The sequence below is a fragment of the Podarcis melisellensis genome (genome assembly GCF_964234715.1).
Source record: "Podarcis melisellensis genome assembly, chromosome: 13".
NCBI lineage: Eukaryota > Metazoa > Chordata > Lepidosauria > Squamata > Lacertidae > Podarcis > Podarcis melisellensis.
The window spans coordinates 3,714,950-3,732,402 of NC_138545.1; the positions used below are offsets into that span (position 1 = coordinate 3,714,950).

The window sequence follows — 17,453 nt, forward strand, 5'->3', positions numbered from 1 at the left end:
ACAGAGGTCTGTATAGTAAAAGCCATGGTTTTCCCAGTAGTGATGTATGGAAGTGAGAGCTGGACCATAAAGAAGGCTGATCGCCCAAGAATGGATGCTTTTGAATTCTAGTGCTGGAGGAGACTCTGGAGAGTCCCATGGACTGCAAGAAGATCCAACCTCTCCATTCTGAAGGAAATCAGCCCTGAGGGCTCACTGGAAGGACAGATCCTGAAGCTGAGGCTCCAAGACTTTGGCCACCTCATGAGAAGAGAAGACTCCCTGAAAAAGACTCTGATGTTGGGAAAGATGGAGGGCACAAGGAGAAGGGGACGACGGAGGACGAGATGGTGGGACAGTGTTCTCGAAGCGACCAGCATGAGTTTGACCAAACTGCGGGAGGCAGTGGAAGACAGGAGGGCCTGGTGTGCTCTGGTCCAGGGGGTCACGAAGAGTCGGACACGACTGAACGACTAAACAACAACAACAACTCAGTATTGTCTACACTGACTGGCAGCGCATCTCCAGGGTTTCAGGCAGGGGAAAATCCCAGCCCTATCTGCGATGCTCTGCATGCACTACAGATACTCTACCACTGGGCTACGACCCCCTCCCAGAAGTGATACCATTTTCACGGGGCAAACACCTTTCTGTTGCAAACATCCCAGCAGACACAGACTCAACCCCTCACCCACTCTTCAGTGAATTAACTGAGTGCAAGAGAATATAAAATTGTATCATGCAAAGTCCTTGGACCATGCAGCTCAGTACTGCCTAAAGACTCAGTGACAGTGGTTTCAAGCAGGAGCTTTTCCTAGCCCTACCTGGAGAAGCCTGGGAAATTCTGCATGCAGAGCAGGAGCTCTACCACTGATATACAGCATTTCCCAATATATTTTTCTGTATGGCTTTTCAACTTGACATATTGCCAAGGCAAACTTAATACGGTTATTCGTAATTCATCTCATAGGAACACAGGAATTTGCTTTCTACCACATCAGATCACTGAGGTCTATCTAGCTCCATATTGTCCACACTGACTAGCAGAGGCTCCCCTGGATTCCAGATTTCATTCTCCGATTTCATTTCATTCTCTGCCCTAACTGGAAACACCATTTGGGACCGAACCTGCGACCTTCCGGCAATCCGGCATGCAAAGGGGATGCTCTACCACGGAGTAACTCTGCCACCAGCCTGCTCCATAACCCTTACGAAAGAGGCGTCTGTTTCAATCAACAAACCCGCAGTGCCAAAATGGGCAGCAGAATGACCACCTCTCTCTCGCCCCAGACTAAGAGCAGTGAAAGAGCGCGGCCAGCCTACATTAGCCGATCACGCTTGGGGAGGATTTCTCCCTGCACCTTTTAGCCTAAGAGGAAGTGTGTGTGTGCACAAAACAGGAACTGGAAAACGGATTAAAGATTTATAGCCCTAGAATGGAGCAACCACCCTTCCCCTCAAGCCAGCACCCTGAATACGTTCCACGGGAGAGGGGCGCATTCACCAAAAGGAATAAAAACAAACGACAGGACGGCCGTCTTACCTTGCCTTTTCACTGGCATCTCGGAGGCAGTTTGTACATGTACAACCTTAATCTCCTAATCTCTCTCCCAAACAGCTGCCAGCTTAAAAGATTTGCAGGACAGATTGCAAACTCTAACCCCTTCCCCAAGGGCATTCTGGGAGATGTAGTATTGGTCAGGCCCCTTTTGAAACCTGCAGCTCGACACATCCCAGATCATAAAAAGTCAGGCGAAAGTTTCACGAAAGGCTTGAGATCCAGCAAAATACTCAGGCTCTGGAATTGTTTTCAAAAGGGAGGTTGTTTTAAAAATGTCACGGCCGAGAGTTCCTTTTAGAAATGTCTGTCGCGTGACAAGTTACATCAAGCATACAGCAGCTCAGTTTCACATGTTTAATAACACTGTTCATAAAACACTTACAATCAGATGGCATCCATAAGTGGGAATGTTGACAACAATCATTAGTACAGCAGATCCAAAAGGGGGAAAAGTTGCTTGAGATGGCCCACTCCCCCAACATTGCATTTCAACTGTGACAACTTTCCCCCCTTTAAATGACATGGGCAACATCAGACTTAAATTCCAAGACTCTTACTTCCAACAAGTGCCAAACTTCAACCCAATTTTGGATGAGAAAGAGAGGTAAGAAGTTAACATGAGCGCTGGGAGGCCAAGATGTGTATATTATACAACCAAAAATACAAGACTTGGCATTCTGGGTGGGATGAGGGCACTTCTGCTACTTATTTTACAATCCTTTCCCCCAGTGGCTCAAATCCCTTCCACCCCAGGAACGTCACAGAAACTGCCCAGTTGGCAAGACGTGTTTTCCTCTGCCACTATAAACGCCCACCAGCCCCCTTTTTCTGTAAAAAGCCTTGCAGGCTGGGTATTAAAAACCCATGCTCTGCTATCCAATGTGCTGCCTTCCACTTTCTCTTAATTTGCTGCATGTGTGTCAGCGACTATTTTTAAATCAACAAGACGGATAAAAGGAAATTCTCATTTAACATAAGTTAAACTGCAAAGTTCGTTCCCACAAGGAGGTAGCGGGTAGCCACCAACTATGATGGCTTCACAGGAGGACAAGACAAACTCCTGGAGGTAAAGGCTATCAAACGGCTGCTAGCCACAATGGTTTATGTTCTATCTACATGCACGGTTGGAGGCAGCTGCTGGGAGTCACAAAATGGGGCCAGCACTGCTGTTGCATTCAGGCCCTGCCTGCTAGGGCACCTGGTTGGCCACTGTGAGAAAAGGATGCTGGACAAGAAGGGCCATTGGCCTGATCCAGCAACCAGGCTCTTCTTATGCTTTAACTGCACTGTCGGAGGCAGTATTGCTTTGGAACACCAGTTGTTGGGAATCGCAAGTGGCAAAAGCATGTCTGCATACAGCTTCTGGGATTCCCACAGGGGAACCAGGTTGGCCACTGTGAGAACAGGACACTGAATTAGGTGGGCCTGATCCAGCCGCAGGGCTCTTCTGATGTCAACACGTGCATTACACTGGACAGCTTCTCTGAAAAATCTATCCCACTTCAGCAGCTCTTCAGATTTGTCGATGCAATTTAATAGGTTTTTTCTCCCGCAGAAAATACAGCAATCAGAGGCAGAGGGCTTTATACATGCCGCTGATTTATAGCTAAACTTTCCAACTCAAGTGGCTCGTGAATTCTGGGACGCCAATGAAATAGGCAAGCAGCTGGATTTAGGAGTCTGGTCCCCTTTTGCGATTCAGAGAATTCTGACCTCAGAATTTATGATAATTGCACTGGGGACGGGAGAAGAGTCTTCGCTAAGGTCACGGTGCGCATGCGTGGAGGGGAAGATTTGCCACACTCTCAAAGGAAGCCAAATACAGAATTCAAATGAAAGCCTCTCCCCACTCCCTCAAAATTCGACCTACTACTTGAGCACAAGAATAGCTGAGATTCCTGCATTGCAGGGGGTTGGACTGAATGACCTTGTGGGTACCTTCCAACTCTACAATTCTGAGATCATACTCTAGTCTTCACGTACCCTGCCAAAACGCACAGGAGTCCATTAAGGCATTTATAAAGCAAAGAGGTATATTTCTCTTAGGAGGGGGAAGGAGCTACGGACGGTTGACCCCCCCTTTCTGAATCTGCAGACTCTAATCGTTACATCTCTTAGGGTGGGGGCAAAGAGGGTGTAGGAGGCAGCTTCAGGAACAGCTGGCGCGCCTCAGATGCCCAGAGGGTTGTGAGAAACCACCCCTTCGTTCTCCACCAACGCCTTGGAGATGCCCCGGAGGTTCCTGAAGAAGTGGCGCGTGTTGTCGGAACGCAGGGAGGTCAGGTTCTGAGTGATGCGGTTGTAGGCCTGATTGGGGGAAGAAAGAGACATAGAGCATAAAAATGGTGGAGGTCTCAGCACATAGTACCAAGTCTCCACTCTCTTTGATGCGCCACACACACCTTTGCTTAAAGTAATTATTGTGCCTCAGGGTTTGTTTTTTTCTTCCTCCCTCCGGACCCATTTTCCTTTTGTGCTATGACTTTTAAATTGTAATAATAATAATAATAATAATAATAATAATAATAATAATAATAATAATAATAATAATTTATACCCCACCCATCTGACTGAGTTCCCCCAGCCACTCTGGGCTGCTCCCAACAGAATTAAAAGCACAATAAAACATCAAACATTAAAAACTTCCCTAAACAGGACTGCCTTCAGGTGTCTTCTAAAAGTCAGATAGTTGTTTATTTCCTTGACATCTGATGGGAGGCTGTTCCACAGGGCAGGTGCCACTACTGAGAAGGCCCTCTGCCTGGTTCCCTATAACCTCACAGGGAGGGAGCGAGACAGGCACTGCCTTATAAGTTTACATTCATAAGCCACTCAAAGGGTCATCCAAGAGTGGGATTTAAAAAAAAAATGCTTTAAATAAATGAGTAATACAATCACAGCCCCAAGAGTGAAGCATGCACCACTGATTTCTGGGCAGAGATCACATAAAACAGGGAGCCACGTCTGGGTCTAAAAAACACAATGGCTGTTCTCATGCAAAGCAAAAACAGAGGAGCTCCTTACCTCAATGCACCAGGTGTCGCAAAGCATCTTCTCGTGCTGGGCTGTGGGTTCTCCACGCTCCAGGGACCGGGATGCCCTACCAGGGAAAGACAGAAAAGGCATGAGAATTTGTTTTGGGGGTGGTGGGAGTGTAAAAAGGTAAAGAGCTTCTGGAAGGCAATATATAATGAATTGAAAAAGATGTTAAGATACACCTTTGTTAAGAAACCAGAAGCTTTTCTTTTAGGGATCACAGGAAAAGAAATAAGAAGAAAAGACTGTAAACTTTTCCAGTACGCAGTTACAGCAGCAAGAATTTTAATGGCCCAAAAATGGAAACAAGAGGAAATACTGACAATCCAAGAATGGAGAATGAAACTAACGGACTACTCGGAACTTGATAAACTGACCGGGAAAATAAGATATACTTGAAACCAAAAGTTCACCGAAGATTGGGGGAAATTTGTAGAATATCGGAAAAATATATGTGAGGTACAAACAACGCTAGTGGGGTTTCAAGAAGCACTGTAAAACTTTAAGAGGTATTGTTTAAAGGAAATAGAAAAAATGAGGGAAGATAAATGGCAATATAATGAAATAAATGTGTATTGAATGGTAAAAATGGATGATTACCAGAGAAGCCAAAGGAAGACCAAAATTTGAATTTTGTTAAAATCAGATAAAATGTGTATGAGTGTGATGTATTGAAAATTAATAAAAAATATTTTTTTTTAAAAAAGAGAGAATTTGTTTTGGGGAGGGGAGAAAACTGACCCCAGAGCTCTGCAGAAAGGAGCTTTCTTGAAGGCTGAGATTTCCTGCGTTGCAGGGGGCTGGACTAGATGACCCTTGGGTCCCTATCAACTCTACAATTCTAAGGTTCTAGGACATGGCCTGCCAATGGGATCTGGGGTGGGGGACTTATCCACGGGGCAACCAGAAGAGGGGAAGGGATCATAGCTCAGTGGGAGAGCATATCTGACTGCATGCAAAAGATTCCTGGTTCAATCCCTCGTGGCATCGCCAGCGAGGGCTGGTAGAGACTTCCCACCAGAAACTCGGAAAAGCTGCCGTTTCCAAGTCAAGGTGGACAATAGAAATGAATCAGTGGGTGTGACTCAGTATATAATAAGGCAACTTCCTATGTTCCTGGAAAATAGGCCTTACCTGGAGAGCACCACGACCATGCCGTACAAATCAATTGCACTGTCAGCGATGCGTTTCAACACGAATTGTTCATCTGGGATTTGTGGGAAGGGTGGGGAGAAGAGCAGAGAGAGAGAAAACAGATACCAGCAGTTATACCAGGAAGCCAGAGAGGGGTGAATGGAGATAAGCACAGCATCCTGTTCCCAATAGTGAGCAGCTGGGTTCTCATAAGAAGCCACCTCATTCCTGCTGCTCCTGCAAGGATTCCATGAAACTAACAGCTCCTCTCCAGTTGCTTACCCTCAATATTTGATAAAAATGCTATTGAATACAGTGGTGCCTCTCAAGACGAAAATAATCCGTTCCGCGAGTCTCTTCGTCTTGCGGTTTTTTCGTCTTGCGAAGCAAGCCCATTAGCGGCTTAGCGCTATTAGCGGTTTAGCGGCTTAGCGGATCAGCTGTTAAGCGGCTTAGTGGATCAGATGATAAGCGGCTTAGCGGATCAGCTGTTTAGCGGCTTAGCAGATCAGCTGTTAAGCGGCTTAGCGGATCAGCTGATAAGCGGCTTAGGAAAAAGGGGGGGGAGGAAAAAACCCCCGCAGGAACTCGCAAGACATTTTCTTCTTTCGATGCAAGCCCATAGGAAATTCGTTTTGCGAAGCACCTCCAAAACGGAAAACCCTTTCGTCTAGCGGGTTTTCCGTCTTGCGAGGCATTCGTCTTGCGGGGCACCACTGTACCAGTTTCTGGAAACCTCAGGAGGGGAGCGGGCTCTTCTGCTCAGATCCTGCTTGCAGACATCCAAAAGGCATCTGGTTGGAAGTCCGCAGGCAGGACCTGGGTGCATCTGGGTGACCACTGTGAAAACAGGATGCTGGCCAAAGTGGGCCTTGTGGTCTGATCCAGCTGATGGGCTGTCATTATGCTCTACCCCCCACTGCACCCCTGCAAGTGTAGCTAAAGAATCTGGGGTTGTTCATCTCTTTTGCGCTTTAATTTAATGGGATTAAAACTAGCTTTGATGACAGATTTATAGAACCCCTTAAAAAGGTATGGGAACTGGATATTGGAATTCAAATTCTTTGCAGGGATTGGGGGGGGGAATGTTTCCAGTTTTCTTAGGGAAAACTCCTTAAAATTACTACACAGGTGGTATTGCACTCCTCCGTAAATGTCAAAAATGTTTTCTTCTGTATCATCTAATTGTTGGAGGGGTTGCAATAGACTTGGCAAACTTTTCATTTGTGGTGGAAACTTCAGTTGGTGCAAGATTTTTGGAATATAATTTTGACCGAAATGATAAATATCACTACAGAAACAATACTGCATGTTGTCCAAAATTAACATTACTGAATATTTTTGAAGAGACCAATGCAAATATACTGTAAAAAGAACTGATATGATCCTGGCTGTAAAAAGAACTGATATGATCCATGAATAGTAATTGCAACTCAATGAGAAATTGCCCCAAATCTTACACTGGAAACTTGGCGCTACTCATTCACAGCTATCATAAAGAAAATTATGCGTAATTTTGAGATTTTGACGAGGACTAGAACCTACAGACCCCTTTTATATGGTTTGCCATCCCTTTATGACATATACAGCGGAACCAACATTTCCAAGGCAATCTGGAACTCTGTTTGATGAACTGATAAATGTTGATAGTCTTCACTTGGACTTTGTTATCTTAACTCATGTGCAACTGCATTCATTGTACGTGCCTATTTTACAGTTTTGCTTTTCCACCTTTTCATCTTTGCCCTGTTGTCATCATTGTTCTCTCTGGTTCACATACATTATCAAATGAAGTACAGTGTACCTCGCAAGACGAATGCCTCGCAAGACAAAAAAGGCGCAAAACGAAAGAGTTTTCCTTTTTTTGAGTCTTTCCGCAAGACGAATTTCCCTATGGGCTTGCTTCGCAAGACGAAACGTCTTGCGAGTTTGTTTCCTTTTTCTTAAAGCCACTAAGCCGTTAATAGCCGCTAAGCCGCTAATAGCCGTGCTTCGCAAAATGAAAAAACCGCAAGATGAAGATACTCGTGGAACGGATTAATTTCGTCTTGCGAGGCACCACTGTAATAATTTGAAAAAACTAACCGAAAGAGCACGGATGGTGCCATTTTGGCTATTAAAAAACACACACTCACCAATGATCTTTTTGCCGTGTTTCAGAATCTTCTCTTCTACAACAGCACCAAAAAGATCGATCGCCCGTACTGCCTAAAAGGAAGGAAGGGGTTGAGAATATGGCAGCCAAAAGCCATGCAGAGGAGGCAACTAAAAGTTCCCCTCTCTCTATCAGACACACCCCCCCTCACAATTCCAAGCATATTTGTCAAAATATAGATAAAATCCACAGGTTTTGTTTTGTTTTTTAAATAAGAATACATGTCTGAATATGACTAACTCTCTCCGGTTTAGTGCTTTGTTTATTTAGCAAGATAAAATTGCGGGAACTTTTTGGAAAAAGTCTATTTCTGAGGTTTGATGGCTCATAACACCACTTTTTTTTTTTAATAATACCATAAAATTATCTTCATTTGAAAGTAGCCAATGAACATGAGTGTTTAGAGAGCCAATCAGGTGTTATGAGCCATCAAACCTTGGAAACAAACTTTTTCCAGAAGGCTTCCACAATTCTGGCTGCTACTGTATACTGCTGGGGGGGAAATCTCTATGCAGTTTATAAAGTACAGTATTCATCAAAATTAGCTGCGTAAGCAAGGCAAAAAGAGAGAGGGGGGTAAATTTGCATTTTGTTACACTGGTTTTGCCAATGTTGCTTCAGAACCTGTTTCAACATGCTTGCAACTTGCTCTCTAGTATTCATCCTCAAAAATCAATGTAAACCCTCGCCCCACCCAAAAAAACCCATGTCATTAGGAAAGTGGAATGTAAATCTGTGCAAAAAAAATAAAAATAAGAAATAAATCCTGCTTGGCTCTTCAAAAGGTAAGTGGAGAGCTAGTGTGGCGTAGGGTGCCGGGCTAGGACCTGGGTAAGATCAGGGTTCGAATCCCTGCTCAGCCGCGAACCTCACAGGCTCACCTTAGGGGCCCAAGTCACTGCCTCTCTCAGCCTAACCTACATCACAGGGTTGCTGTGGGGTTCAAAGGGAGGAGGAGGAGGAGGAGAACTACCCTGAGCAAACTGGAGGAGGAAAAGTTGGGATAACGATGCAATCGATCAAAGTGCAGAGAATCCAAAAAGGCCACCACTTACCCGCTCACCGCTGGAGTCCAGACTTGGGTGCACTACGGACTTCAAGGTTATCCCCGTTCCTAAACCGGCTTTCCTGAAAGGAGCAGGAGGAAGACAAAGAGGGCATGATTCTTAGGGCAAGAGAAGGTATAGAAAAAAGGAGAGCCCTTAAAATAAAATGCTTTCAGAACAGTGCCTATCAGGAAGGGGGAGACACACAATGAGAGAATGACTCAAACCAGAACTCCAGACAGGCTTACAAAAATCATGAATGATGTGGAATGACGGACAGAGAGAGAGAAATGGTTCTCTTTCCTCCATCTACCGAAAACTCAAGGTTGGTTCGGCAGAAGGTAGCTGGCGTTTATAAGGACGACAAAAGGGCGGTTGGAGTTTATTTGTTTCGGTCATGCAACACGTGACTAACTTATGGAACTCACTGCCACAAGGCGGAAGGGACAGCCGCCACCTGTCCAGATTGCTTTGAGAGAAAATGAAGAAAAAAGAGAGGCAAGGATTAAAACAGATTCACTGGACAAGGAAGAGGAGGAGGAGGTGATGAAAGCTGAATGTGGGGCGTCCATATTCAGAGGCAATGTAACTTCCAGTTTCCAGATAGCCGGGGCCTGAAGAATCATGGAGTCATCTAGTTTAACCCCCCTGAAATGCAGGAATCACAGGTAAATGGGGGGGGGGAGGAACCATTTTATGGACACATCTCCTCATACGCATCCTCCGGGGTGGCAGGGGAGAGAGATAAATGGTCAAATTAGGTCACATTACTTCGTTTCATTTACTTAAACAGCCCTGGTCAGGTCTGCTAAAAATCCCATTTGTTATATAAATTGGGGGCAACACATTGCCATGGAAACTAGAGAGCAGGAGAAAGGTGACAGCCAGCCTGACAAAAGGGGGGGGCAAGCCTTTCTGCCCCACTGTCCCCTGGCTGGAGGGGATGTCACTCGAGGTGTCTGCATGTGTGAAAGAGAACAACTGACTTGACAGCTTTTGCAGTCACAGAGAGAGAGGGGGGGAGCTAACAGCATTGGAGGGGCTGGTCATGTCCCCCAGAATCTGGTGGAAAGGCAGCAAACTTGGACACCTTAGTTAAGAGTTGCAGCTACTCTGCCTATTCCCCCCCTGGATACAGTTGTAATTAAAACTGTATGCCACAAAGAATCTGCAGCTATTGTTGTCGTTTATTTAATAAAATTTACAGTGGTACCTCGGGTTAAGTACTTAATTTGTTCCGGAGGTCCGTACTTAACCTGAAACTGTTCTTACCCGGAAGCACCACTTTAGCTAATGGGGCTTCCTGTTGCTGCCACGCCACCGGAGCACGATTTCTGTTCTCATCCTGAAGCAAAGTTCTTAACCTGAAGCACTATTTCTGGGTTAGTGGAGTCTGTAACCTGAAGCGTCTGTAACCTGAAGTGTATGTAACCCGAGGTACCACTGTATAAACCACCTGACAGGAAAAGCCCTCAAAAAGCTCTTACAAAAAAGGAATTTTAAAAATCAAGTGAGAAAAATTAACAAGAAGGGGTCGATATTGAGGGAAAGGCACTCACTTAAGTACTTGGGTCCCAAGCCATTTACGGCTTTAGAAGCTAGCATTTCCACCTTGAACTGGGCTTGCCAGCTGACTGGCACCCAGCCCTGTGCTTTAAAAAAAATGGCGGTCCATGGCCCCATCATGTTGCCCCTTAGCAGCCCCATTCTGAGCTAGCTGCAGCCCATCTCCAAGGGCAGCCCCATGTAGAGTGCATTGGAGTAGACCAAACGGTAGATCACTAGCCTCCAGTGGCCTCGTTCAAAGGAAACCACCCCAGGGTGCATTGCTGGAACCCCGAAACTTACAGTGGTGCCCCGCAAGACGAATGCCTCGCAAGATGGAAAACCCACTAGACGAAAAAGTTTTCCGTTTTGGAGGTGCTTCACAAAACGAATTTCCTATGGGCTTGCTTCGCAAGACAAAAATGTCTTGCGAGTTCCTGCGGGGTTCCCCCCCCCCTTTTCCCCAAGCCGCTCAACAGCTGATCCGCTAAGCCGCTCAACAGCTGATCCGCTAAGCCGCTTATCAGCTGATCCGCTAAGCCGCTTATCAGCTGATCCGCTAAGCCGCTTATCAGCTGATCCGCTAAGCCGCTTATCAGCTGATCCGCTAAGCCGCTTATCAGCTGATCCGCTAAGCCGCTTATCAGCTGATCCGCTAAGCCGCTTATCAGCTGATCCGCTAAGCCGCGGATCAGCTGATCCGCTAAGCCCGCTAAGCCGCTAATAGCGCTAATCCGCTAATGGGCTTGCTTCGCAAGACGAAAAAACCACAAGACGAAGAGACTCGCGGAACGGATTCTTTTCGTCTTGCGAGGCACCACTGTCTTCCCGCTCAGGGATGGGGATATGCACAACAATTGCATGGCTTTAATTCTGTCGTATGCCCACCCGCGCCCCACAACCCTTGGGGGATCCATACCTGCGGACTCGCTTCCCAACCTCGCTGACTATGAGCCCAGCGTTTCCCAGAGGATTCTTGATGGCACGCTGCAACCCACGGAGCTCGTTCCCGGCGTTCTGGGGTAGGGAAAGAGGAGAAGAGAGGTCAGCACGAGGGAGTGGTTATATTGAAAAGTCAGGTGGATTCCAAATTGAAGAAAATGTTCCAACTAACATTTGAACAAAAAGCCTGAAGCATTTCTGTTAGGGATTGTAGGAAAAGACCTTTCAAGGAAATTGAAGAACGTGCCGTATTTTTCGCTCTATAAGACGCACCAGACCACAAGACGCACCTCGTTTTTGGAGGAGGAAAACAAGAAGAAAAAATATTCTGACTCTCAGAAGCCAGAACAGCAAGAGGGATCGCTGCACAGTGAAAGCAGCAATCCCTCTTGCTGTTCTGGCTTCTGGGATAGCTGTGCAGCCTGCATTCGCTCCATAAGACGCACACACATTTCCCCTTACTTTTTAGGAGGGGAAAAGTGAGTCTTATAGAGGAAAAAATACGGTATTTATGTATGCGACAACGGCAGCCAGAGTTTTAATAGCACATGGATGGGAGAAGGAAGAAATCCCGACAAAAGAACGGTGGCAAGATAAACTGGTGGACTACGCGGAATTGGCGAAATTGACATACAAACTGTGTGATAAGGACAACTGTGATTTCAAAGAATGGGAACCTTTAGCAAAGTTAGTCTCCTTTGCAGGTTTTGAATAAACATACACAAATTTATTATGGATGATATAAAGACAGATAATTTAAGGACCTTTACTATTTTATAATATACAGATAATTGTTGCCATTAAGCACCAATGCAGCAGCAAGCAAAGGCTCTAGCAGCTCAGTCAGCTGCTTGTGGCTGGAAAGCCAAACAGGATGTTTGTGACTGTTGCCATGGAAACAAAGGGGCAGTCCATTCTGTACTGAGCACCGGATGTTAGCTCAGTGTGTGTGTCATATGACCCGTACTGGAAGTACATGGGTGGAGTTTATTCTTACCGCTGTCGAGTGAAGACATGTTTCTCTGTACTGATGTAAGAGAGAAATAAAGGGTGTAAATAGATTTCTGTCTGCTTCTTTCCCCTCCCTGGGGATACCAAGGGGAGAGAGAGAATGAACGGTGTGTTCTTCTCACACTTCTGGGAAGAATCGCCGAGACCTCGCCTGCTTATCTGCCGGGAGTTGCAGCGGGGAGGTCGACAAGGAATATCTGCCGGTGCCTGCGCTGAGGCACATTCCTCTGACCCAGGCAGAATTCCAACAATAATAACATGTGCTGAAAAACCAGAGAGAGGAGCTGAGGGAAGTCTGAGTGGGGGGAGGGAGGGTGGTTTTTCTTTTCTTTTTCTCGGGAGGGGGGGAGGGGAAAATGGGGGGGTGAATCAGGATGATATGTTTTTGATAAATTGTTATGCTGAAATTTTGAATAAAAACTTTAAGAAAAAAGAAAAAAGAAAAGTCATGTGGATTCCAGGCTTTGAGGGCTAGTTAAAAGGTAGCAAAAATGTGTCTAGACTACTGTGACACGCTCTAGATAGGGCATCCCTTGGTGATGGCTCAGAAACACCACTTGGTCCAGAATAGCGAAGCCCCCCAGAATACATGTGTACTCTTTAATATTTATTGCACTGATATGCCACCTTGGAGGAGACTCTGGAGAGTCCCACGGACTGCAAGAAGATCCAACCTCTCCATTCTGAAGGAAATCAGCCCTGAGTGCTCACTGGAAGGACAGATCCTGAAGCTGAGGCTCCAAGACTTTGGCCACCTCATGAGAAGAGAAGACTCCCTGGAAAAGACCCTGATGTTGGGAAAGATGGAGGACACAAGGAGAAGGGGACGACAGAGGACGAGATGGTGGGACAGTGTTCTCAAAGTGACCAGCATGAGTTTGACCAAACTGCGGGAGGCAGTGGAAGACAGGAGGGCCTGGCGTGCTCTGGTCCAGGGGGTCACGAAGAGTCGGACACCACTAAATGACTAAACAACAACAACATGCCACCTTCTCTCCAAGGAACTCAAGGCAGCACTGACATGCTTTCCCCCACCCTCACCGAATGCCCACAACAACCCTGTGTGGTAGGCACAGTTGACAGGCAGTGACAGTGAGGGGTTTTGTGTGCCCGTGTTCATTTCCAGGAAGCGGTTCTGGTTCCAGGAACTGTGGCAGCATTTGAACACGTGGTTTCAAAAAGCAGATAGAAAAACAAGCAAAAAAAACGTTCTGTTTTTAATTTGAAAGGCAAAATTAACCCATGGAACTTACAGCCACAGGATGTGGCTTCTAAAGATGATTAAGCCACACTCACGGAGGGAGGAGATGTCTGTGAACAGCTATGACTCACAGCTTAAACACTAGGGACGCGGGTGGCGCTGTGGGTTAAACCACTGAGCCTGGGACTTGCCGATCGGAAGGTCGGCAGTTCGAATCCCCGTGACGGGGTGATCGGTCCCTGCTCCTGCCAACCTAGCAGTTCGAAAGCACATCAGATAACTAGATAAATAGGTAAATAGATCAATAGGTACCGCTCCGGCGGGAAGGTAAACGACTTTCCGTGCGCTGCTCTGGTTTGCCAGAAGCGGCTTAGCCATGCTGGCCACATGACCCAGTAGCTGTACTCCGGCTCCCTCGGCCAGTAAAGCGAGATGAGCACCGCAACCCCAGAGTCGGCCACGACTGGACCTAACGGTCAGGGGTCCCTTTACCTTTAAACACTAGCCAACAGGGAGCTGCAAGGTTGTTTTGTAAGAAATCCACTTTAGCCATTGGGAGCACTGCTTTTACTGTTTAGGATATGAATTTCTATAAGCTGCTGTTTATTTTATAAAGGAGAGTGTGATATCTCTCTCTCTCTCTCTGTGTGTGTGTGTGTCTGTCTGTCTGTCTCTCTCTCTCTCCATATTAAAAAATCAACCAAACAAGCAGAGAGAGAGAGAGAGAGGGGGGGGGCTGCCCTCACACCCTTCCTGTGGGTCTGTCTCCCTGCGGCATCAGGCTGGCTCCTCTGCAAAGATGGACGCTGGAATAGGTGGGCCTTATTATTATTATTCTTATTAAGAAGAAACTCAATACAAAAAGTTAATAAAGTTTGGATAATTTTTAAAGAATACTTTAGAAATTGCTGTGATAATGCTAACCTCCTGGCAGAAGCAGAATGAATCATGAAAAAAAAAGAAAGTATATAATAAGATCAGTTGGAAGAAATGGAAACTAATGACAATGAAATGCGTATAGTTTAACAAAATGTAATATAGCACAATGAAAAGAATCGGAAGTTAGTGTCAAGGGTGTGTTTGGTGTGTTTATGTTGTAATTTGTGTAGTGTGTATTGGTTGTGTTGTATGTACTGTCTAAGTTAAATGTTATTAGTACAGTCATACCTTGGGTTACAGACAGTTCAGGTTGCGGTTTTTTCGGGTTACGGACGTGCTGAAACCTGGAAGTACCGGAACAGGTTACTTCCGGGTTTCAGTGGTCGTCCATGCGCAGAAGCGCTAAATCACACTTTGCGCATGCGCAGAAGTGCCGAATCGCAACTCGCACCGCTGCGGATTGCGAACGTGCATCCCGCACGGATCACGTTCGCAACCCGAGTGTCCACTGTAATGTGCAAAGTGATCTTAATTGATGTATAATAATATAATAATATGAAATTCACTGCATGTATGGCGTTAAAGGAAAATATTATGAAAATGGTTTACAGATGGTATATTGCCCCCGTAAAGTTAGCAAAAATGTATAAAACATGTAATAAGTGTTGGAAATGTAAAGAAAAAGAAGGTTCATTTTTTCATATGTGGTGGGAATGTAAGAAGGCAAAGGGTTTCTGGGAAATGATATACAACGAATTGAAAAATATGTTTAAATATACGTTTGTTAAAAAACCAGAAGCCTTTTTGTTAGGAATAACAGGAAGAGAGATAAAAAGATGTGATTATAAACTATTTCAATATGCAGTTACAGCGGCAAGAATACTAATGGCCCAAAAATGGAAACAAGAGGAACTACCGACCTTGACTGAGTGGAGAATGAAACCTATGGATTATGCAGAATTGGATAAAATGACTGGAAAAATTAGATATCAGAAAGATCACAAATTCATTGAGGACTGGGGAAAGTTTACGGAATATCTGAAAACTGTATGTGATGAACAGACAACGCTAGTGGGTTTTAAAGAGGCTTTGTGATAAACCAAGGTATATTGTAAGAAAGAAACTGAGATGGAAGGTTATTATCAAATCGGCAATACTACATAGAAAATGTGTAAAGATATGAAAAATGGATGATTGAAGGAGGTACTGGTGGAAGTTCAAAAACTGTAAATTGGTAAACATGGTTGTCAAAATTATTTGTAAAAGAAAAACTTAATAAAAATTTATATATAAATAATTGATGTATAATAAAGTTTATTTTTAAAAAAAAATTTAAAAAAGGAATAGATGGGCCTTAGGCCTGATCCAACAGAGCTCTTCCAATGTTCTCATCAATGGTTGAAAGCCACGGGGGCAACACAGAAGCTCCGCATCCCACCTTAAAAAACACTGCGCTCTTTCCTCTCTTCCCCAGATCCTGAACCACAGACACACATTCCCAACAACCCACCTGAAATCCATTGAGCGCGACAAACAGCCGCAGGATGTCATTGGTTCCCTCAAAGATCCGGAACACTCTCAAGTCACGCAGCACGCGTTCCACTCCGGCATCCTGCAGCAGAGCGAGAAGAGAAGGAGAGGAGGGTCAAGATGGACAGAACCAGGATTCCCCCACCGGTTCTGAGCTTAACATGGGGGGTTTTCAATCCAAGGGTCTGGATGGCCCAGAGTCCTGGGCAAGGCAAGTTTAACATCAAGAGCCTGAGCATGAGCAGGACAGATTCAGGACAAGATGAAGGAAAGAGAGCTCCTTCACGCAGTGCATAAACTCTGGAACTCCCTGCCACAAGATGGCCACCAACCTAGAGGATGGAGGAGAGGGTTGTATACGTTGAGCCTCCACAGTCAGAAGCAGCCACGCTTCTGAATCCCAGTAATCACACCCAGCCTTTGTCCATCTCCTATTGGGGACAGGAAGTTGCTTTTGGCTTAATAATAATAATAATAGTAAATTTTTAGTTATATCTCGCCCTCCCCAGCCAAAGCCGGGCTCAGGGCGGCTAACAACAATAAAATAATACAACATTATAAAATTAATTCAAATCAAATTGATGGCAACCATTGGGCTAGAGATCTGTGAGGGTTACCAAAGGAAGGGGTCAGGCTGTGCCCTGGCCAAAGGCCTGGTGGAACAGCTCTGTCTTGCAGGCCCTGCGGAAAGATGTCAAGTCCCGTAGGGCCCTAGTCTCCTGTGACAAAGAGCGTTCCACCAGGTCGGAGCCACAGCTGAAAAAGCCCTGGCTCTGGTTGAGGCCAGCCTAACCTCCCTGTGGCCTGGGACCTCCAAGATGTTTTTGTTTGAAGACCATAAGGTCCTCAGCGGGGCATACCAGGAGAGGCGGTCCCGTAGGTATGAGGGTCCTTGGCCGTACAGGGTTTAAAGGTTAAAATCAGCACCTTGAACCTGATCCTGTACTCCACCGGGAGCCAGTGCAACTGGTATAGCACCGGGTGAATGTGATCTTGCAGTGAGGACCCCGTAAAGAGTCTCGCTGCAGCATTCTGCAGAGTCGCAAGGCCAGGTTTCATTCATTTCAGAAAGGAAAATCTGGGGCTGAGCCACAAAGGCCAAGTTTTGGAAGGATTTCAGTCCTGGCAACCTGGACTGCTGGTTTTCCAAGTCTTGGAAAATTGTTTTGCTTGGGGAAAAGACACACACAGAGAGAGAAACAAATTCAAGGTGTCCCAGAGCACTCAAAATTACTTTCCTCACCACTTAGTTTAATTTTATTTCAGATACAAATACAGGTCAGAAATGTCAGGTCCCTTGGGTTCATGCAAATATCTGGATTTAGCCTCGCTTAGAGTTATCTGTTGTCTTCTTTTCGAAATAATTTGTAGTTGCAATTACAACCCAACCTCTCTCTCCTTCGCACGCCACTGTTTATTTCTCATCAATTCAGT

The 17,453-nt window shown here is 45.6% G+C and overlaps 1 protein-coding gene and 1 long non-coding RNA gene across 2 annotated transcripts in view; one reads left to right on the forward strand and one right to left on the reverse strand.

Moving 5' to 3' along the window:
* LOC309355948 overlaps nucleotides 1–17,453 on the forward strand; it is an 80,680-nt gene that overhangs the window by 18,906 nt on the left and 44,321 nt on the right. The gene's annotated exons all lie outside the window — the stretch shown is intronic.
* Nucleotides 1,881–17,453, reverse strand: part of ACADVL (acyl-CoA dehydrogenase very long chain) — a 35,027-nt gene continuing 19,454 nt past the window's right edge. Inside the window, exons 14-20 of the mRNA XM_081886828.1 lie at nucleotides 16,000–16,101; nucleotides 11,376–11,473; nucleotides 8,921–8,993; nucleotides 7,846–7,918; nucleotides 5,711–5,783; nucleotides 4,565–4,640; nucleotides 1,881–3,847 (exon numbers count right to left, since the gene is read on the reverse strand). Of these exons, the coding sequence (XP_081742954.1) occupies nucleotides 3,710–3,847; nucleotides 4,565–4,640; nucleotides 5,711–5,783; nucleotides 7,846–7,918; nucleotides 8,921–8,993; nucleotides 11,376–11,473; nucleotides 16,000–16,101 (633 nt within the window). The 3' untranslated portion in view covers nucleotides 1,881–3,709. The remainder of the gene's footprint in view (nucleotides 3,848–4,564; nucleotides 4,641–5,710; nucleotides 5,784–7,845; nucleotides 7,919–8,920; nucleotides 8,994–11,375; nucleotides 11,474–15,999; nucleotides 16,102–17,453) is intronic.